Source organism: Olea europaea, chromosome 23 (assembly GCF_002742605.1).
Source record: "Olea europaea var. sylvestris chromosome 23, O_europaea_v1, whole genome shotgun sequence".
NCBI lineage: Eukaryota > Viridiplantae > Streptophyta > Magnoliopsida > Lamiales > Oleaceae > Olea > Olea europaea.
In genome coordinates this window covers 7,499,036-7,505,990 of record NC_036259.1, presented here as the reverse complement: position 1 = coordinate 7,505,990, position 6,955 = coordinate 7,499,036, and the positions used below count along the sequence as shown (strand labels likewise).

General features: G+C 32.1%; 1 protein-coding gene across 1 annotated transcript in view; it reads right to left on the bottom strand.

Moving 5' to 3' along the window:
• LOC111372261 overlaps nt 1-4,751 on the bottom strand; it is a 6,323-nt gene extending 1,572 nt beyond the window's left edge. Inside the window, exons 1-2 of the mRNA XM_022994504.1 lie at nt 4,435-4,751; nt 1,736-1,875 (exon numbers count right to left, since the gene is read on the bottom strand). Of these exons, the coding sequence (XP_022850272.1) occupies nt 1,736-1,875; nt 4,435-4,570 (276 nt within the window). The 5' untranslated portion in view covers nt 4,571-4,751. The remainder of the gene's footprint in view (nt 1-1,735; nt 1,876-4,434) is intronic.
• Nucleotides 4,752-6,955: the final 2,204 nt, after the last annotated feature.

Sequence of the window (6,955 nt, the reverse complement as noted above, 5' to 3'; positions counted from 1 at the left end):
AAAATCCCCCCTTTTTAAAAAAAAAAAAAAAAAAAAAAAAAAAAGAGGTGGTGGGGGGGATGACAAGAAGATATTGGAAAGCCTCTTAACTACTCCCTTATCATTAGCCCTATATGAGAAAGCATTTAGCTTTCTGTAGATGTAGGAGAACCAAAAAAAGAGACCAGGAGCACAAGATATCAGAAACCTTGTAGAGCATTGAAGCATATGATTCATTAAAGGCAAATTCATATATGATGATGTGTGCAAGAATATAATTGCATATTGCAATTTACTTGAGAATTTTTTCCAACTCTGTAGAGTTTAAAGATTATATGATCTTGAGTCTAAGAAAAATGTCACGGTAAAGTGCTTAAGATTTTTCCTGTTCATGTGGTCTCAATAGGAAAATACAATAGTCATGAGCAAAAACTAAAAGATACAGAAAAATTAACTTAAAACAAAGTGATTATCAATTTCTTCCTGTTCTCATGATCACATCGGGCAAAAGCTGTTGCTGGGAGTCAAAAATAAATATTATGGGTGGTTATGTTGTTTCTTAGAAATTAAAATAAGATACATGCATAAAATTAAATACCTTTAATTATTTCAATTATGTTGTCCAACAGATGGCGCCACATATCAAGGTTATGTCATGAAAAAGATTGAAACGTCACATTGTGAAAAGAAAGAAAAGAATGTGAAACTCTTTTAGATTCATATTCATAGAATGAGGCAAGTCACACGATTCACCCTAAAAATTTCCTGTATGAGATTTGGTTCTTGTATTGATGAAATTGTCAAGTTCGAGATTTGGTTTTTATTTGAGATGTTAATACACTGTCAATTTTGGTGGTTATTGTAACTGTCGCATGACAGTTGAATATGCTCAAGACTATTTATAACCTAACACATAAACTAGACTATGTTCTCTCTAATGCAAGTTTAGAACATGTCAAATGATACACGAGTATAGAAGGGCAAGAATACTGAAAAAGCAGACCCTAAAGAGATGAGGAAGAGGAAGAAAAGAAAACAAAGCTACAAATAGACAAAAAAGGTCACATAAAGATGCAAAAATGAGTGTTAAGGGTCAATCAACTGTCTAAACTATAAATTCAGGTATTGAACCAGTGTAGACTGCCTATACGCACACAGCTACTTGAACATATCTCACATCCTTTTATCAACTGAAAATATGTATATACTAGCACTATGATGCCCGCACTAAAAAAACCAAATCTTCGTCATTCATCCACAATATAAAATAAGACTTTGAAGCTCTAAATTCTACAAAGTAGAAAAATCTCTATAAGACTAATTACTAGCGAGCATGAAAACCTATGAAATTCACCAAAGATCTTTTCTATCTTATTAGTCAAAAGCTAACGAGCTCCTGCAGCGAGGGTGCAGATACTAAGGTAGATTAGAACATTTTCTAGGTCAGCTTTCTTTCTTTTGGCATTTTCTATTTTTGACCTAGAACTTTTATTTATTTTATTAAAGTGTAAAATAAGTCTCAACAGTGCTAAGGTTGTAGCCTTTGAGCAATCAGCCCTGCTTGGCTTCTTTACTCTAAAACAACGAATATAGGATAACATCCAGCATTGAAGAACTACCACGGATTAGATTGGAATAATACAATTTGACTACTGCCAGGCATGACCAGTCATATTTCAAAATGAACACGGAACTCTCCTTTTTATTTTTAATTTTTGATGAACACAAATGCTACAAACATTAAAGATAACTCTACCTTAGAAACTGGGGCATCAGAAACCTTTGGAGTCAATTTTGGTGAAGATCCATCAAACTTCAGAGAGCACTCTTTATATGCAGAACCAATACCCACTCCAGCACCAAAAGCTACTGATGCCCAGCGTGTAACTGGACTTCCTGGCATATCAGTCAATATCAAATGATCAGTCCAACAATCCAATTTAACAGCAGGAAACAAGTTTTACAAGGATTCATAAGATCATAAATAATATAAACTTACAGTTTTTCCCTGGTCTGATATTTGGTAAAATGAATATGTCAAAATACTGAATGGTATAACCTTTTACAGAGCTATTTTAAATAAATTTAACACTCTCTCTCAACAAAATTGAGTGTTTATTTCCTTATTGGGACATAAAAGTTTCAACTTCCCTAAATTATTTTTTTATCGCCAAAAGTCCCCTTCTAAAAGCACATGATGTGAAAGGCTTTGTGATAGGACCCCGATTTGGTTCGCCTATGCTAGAAGAAAGAAGAGCAATGATCATAAAGATTAGGCCAAGTCAGTTGAGTTTGTTAGTGAGGGGTAAAAATGTAATAATTTGTTATAGGAAAGTAAATAAATAGGGAGGGGCAGTAGGCGGGAGAGGCATGAAAATTCTGGTTTTCTGTTGAGAATAGGGAGGAGAGACAGGGCCTCTCAAATAGCCCTAAACTTGTATCTTTTCTGTTTTCCTTCATCTGAATTCAGCAATAAATCATTCATTTCACTGCATTTGAGAGTTACTTCCGGTCTAAGCAGGTGGGATTCTACCACTATGGTTAGTGATTTTATGAGAAATTTGTAAAAATAAAAGTCATCACCTTCTCAGCTAATGCCTAAACCCCATTCCAATTCAAAAACCCAAATTAATTGTGGCCATAATAACTTATTATGCAACAAATTCAGGATTGTACAGATACTATTGATAAACTGCATTGTCTGTGAGGCAAGCAAAGAAGTTTGAATTCATACTTAAACTGAGACACAAACAGAGTTTGGTATGTTATGGTACACTATTGATCCACGACCAAATTACATGAAGCTACACATATACATAGTAAAAGAACCAGATAAAGATACTTTAGAGAGTATTTTAATTGTGAAATTAGAAGAATTAACTTTGGACCGATGAAAAAGTGAGAATTATTTCTATTCTATACATAAAACCGTAATCTGGTGCAGTGCAATCAGGATAAATTCTTTCCCTACCATGGTAAATACATTCTACCTTGTAAACAATCAGGAATCAGCATTTAACAGATACAATAAATGCAATACACAGCAAAATTATTACTTTGAACATACTAAAGGAGACAAACAAAAGTATCAATGTTTCGAAAATAAATGGCTTCACATATATTGCTCAATAAAAAGGTTAAATTAAATTCACGCTATAAGCAACTATTCTGTTGATTTGTCCAAACAAAACTTGATTTTCGAAAATAAATGGCTTCATGTATATTGCTTTTGTTTGTTTGTGTCTGTTTAGGTATTTAGGTGAAGAGACATTGATTTTAATTGCATTTGAAATGCATATGAAATGTTGAAAAAGTTTCATCACCAAGCAGTTAGTGTGCGTATCTTTGTGAGCACAACAAAGTTTCGTCGTGTTACTATACATATGCAGCGTGGGGTGACTAAAGTGGATATTCCTTTCAAATCACATTGACAAATTTAGGCTTTCTCTACTGGGAGTCATCAAAGGAGGAATGGGCATACGCTAGTTCGATAAGCCAAGGAAAAACAACCAACATTTGGTTTTGATATTGAAGCGACCTAACCCGTCCCTGATAAACATCGATGTAAAGGTTAGGGAGTGTATCAAATTTGGCATATTCCTGTGCGCTAATGCTTATATTTTGCTGTCATTTATACTAATGGCTACTTATCTTGTTGCTTCGATCCAACGTAATGGCTTCACTTTAACTTAAGTGATTGTCCGGGTTCTTGTGTTCATCAATGTTCCTTGGCAGTACTTAGTTTTGTACACGATAATGAGACACTAATACGTTGTTGGTGATGTCATTCCAAGGGTTAATTTTCCATTTGGATCTTGAATGTCATTTTTAACACTATTAAAGACAAAACAATCATTCTTTATATGAAAGACTCAAGAGTTTTCACCAACTATGCTTCTTAGTCTCCAGGGGGAAAAATGTTAATGCAATTTATATACAGCACTAAAGCACGAAGCAAATGGAAATCATGATAAGAAAATGATATTTACATATGTGTTCTTATTCATCGTCTTTGATATATCAAATATTCAGGCTCATCAATAAAGACTCGTGCTACATTATCCTTCATTTATATGCTTCTTTCTTATTGTAAAACTGGGAGCCTGCATCTGTCCATCCTTATCCATTCATATTAATACAATTTCTCAAACATCCGGAGGTAATTTGACCAGCCACTTACAACACATCAGGCAGTAATATCACTATACCTAATTCCGAAAGTTCTAATACTATACTTTAAACGCAACTTACAAATCTACAAAGAAAATCTGTTAAAACTAAATTACGTCATCGTAATTTCTTATTCTAGATTTTCATTTCCCATCAATATGTTTATAAAATCCCAGTATTTCCGCAAACAAAAAATAATATAATATAATATAACAAAAACAAACACAAAACACAAATTAAAAGAAACCAAAAAATGTATAAAAAAAAATAAGGGAAAAAACTCACGGAAGAGGAGGAGGCCGGTGAAGGCACCGGCCAATGAAGAATAGACGAATCGGCGGACACCCAAATCGAGACAAGCATCCCACTTGGCATTCAAATCGTACTGTGGTGGAATCTTCAATTTGTTTTCCTCAGCCATTTGCTAAAATCAAAAATTTTCACTTCTTTCGCTCTCTGGATGTTTTCTTCTTCGTCTTGTTTAATTTTCTGATTTTGGTTTTGGTTTTAGTTTTTACCCGAACGTTTTTCGATATTGGGCAGGCGCCCCCGTCTAATTATCTTTATCCATATTTTTTTCCTCAAACAGCTAACGAGTTATTTCTGAAAGTTTTAATGGGCTGTTATACATTAATCTGATAATTTTTTGTTGTGTATCAAATCACTATCTGTCAATCCGTCACGTGTATGCCCGTCACGTGTTTGCCAGTTGTGATAGTGAACAACTATAAATAACATTATTCTATTATGTATTTCGGTTTCATAGTTTATTTTCAGGCCTTATTCGGATTGATAGAAATCATTTTGGCAAATTAGGCCCAAGACCCTAAAAATTTAACTAGTTTGATTAATACAGTATTAACTAATTAAATTACTTAACAACGTAAAATCCCCAAAATTTCCCCAATATATCTTTAATCAGAAAAATTAATATCGGACAATTTACAAAAACCACCACAAAAATTTGATATCATCGTAGATACATCGTCGGTAGTATTATATAACCAGAAAGAAATAAGCAGATATATAACCAGAAAGAAAGCCAGAAATATGTTCCTATTGCTTGATTCTTAAAAAAGTAAAGATTATACTGTCTTTTTGGGTTGATATGGGGTGAATGGAATGCTCACCAACAATGGTGGAGGTGTTTGGGTAGAGACAGTGTCTTGTATTTTGAAAAAGAAAAAGAAAGACCAATACATTTGAAATTATGAAAGATAAAGGGTTGTTGGATGTAATTTTCTCTTTAATTTTACATCATTTACTGTGATAAGTATTTTGGAGTTGTTCGAAAGAATTCATATAGAAGGAAATACTATTTATTTTTTAAGAGAATTCTCTGTACACAAAGTTTCTCACTACCAATTATTCTTAAAAAAAAATGGGATCTACTTTAATAAGATATACAGATGCAAGTTATCTCTTTAATCCACATAACGTTAAATCACAAATAAGATATGTATTTATACATGAAGGAATATCTATATCATAGAAATCTGTGAAACAAACATTAAATGCAATATTTTTAAATTATTGCAATTCATGAAACAAGTCGAGAATGTGTATGGTTGAAAAACGTGACCTATCATATCCAAGCATCAAGTGAATTAATTTCAAAAAGAAATAGTTCGACAATTTTGTATGAAGATAATGCATCTTGTATTAGACAATTCAAATGAGTATATATCAAAGATGATATGACAAAACATATTTTTTCAAATTTCTTCCATACGCATGGGCTTCAAAAGAAAGAAAATATTGATGTTCAACAAATTTGCTCAAGTAATAATGTGACCAATTTAATTACAAAAGTTCCGTCGACATCTGCATTCAAGAAATTGGTTCACGAAATCGAAATGCGTTGACTTAAAGATTTTTAATGATCAACGTCAAGAGAAGTAGATGTATTCCTTTTTCCTTGATTTTATCCTAGCAAAGTTTTCAAGAGTCAGTATTTATTTTTAATATTCAAATAACTATACTATTTTCCTTTGTTTGATACTTCTTTTCGTTGAATTTTTACCAAACAAATTTAACGAGGCATTCATTTGGTAATGCGTTATTCAAGGGGAAATATTGCAAATAATATGTTTATTAACGAATGTCAATTATATTCCTACAATCCTAGTTACTGTTACCATTTATTCATTGTTGCCCTATTTTTTTCTTATAAATACGGGGATTTGGTTTTCGATTAAATACATACATGTTTATTGACTTCTCCAATTCCTTTTCTTTTCTCTCTATTTTATGGAGGAGTGGACGCGATCCGATTCCAAATGAAACCGAACGGAACCGAATACCAATGAGAATTTTAGGAAGGAACCATTGGTTCCATAACTAACTATAGAACCGAACCAATCGGTTTCGATTCGGTCCGGTCCTATTTTTTACATTGAAAATGTCAAAATAAAATGTTTACTAATAAAAACTCTAAAAATGCTATCAACGTGATACTTTTAATAAAATATAGAAAAATAGAATATATTATTCAAAGATTTATTTATGTATAAATTTACAAAGTGAAAACAAAATAAAAATCATGTAATCAAAGTGAAAACAAAATAAAAATTTAGTATCTTATAAATGAAATTATATATTGTAAATAAATTTATTTAAGTATAAATTTACCCAATATTCTAATTTGGTTTGAGAATCAATTAATCAAAGAATTACAAGAAGCGGCAAGGAAAGAATCAAAGAGAAAAAGGAAAGTGCTGGAGTCTCAAATTAAGAAGGAACCCGATTATTTTTTATAAAAGTGTTGGAGATTGAGTCATATATTTTACCAAAGAAAAAAAGAAAA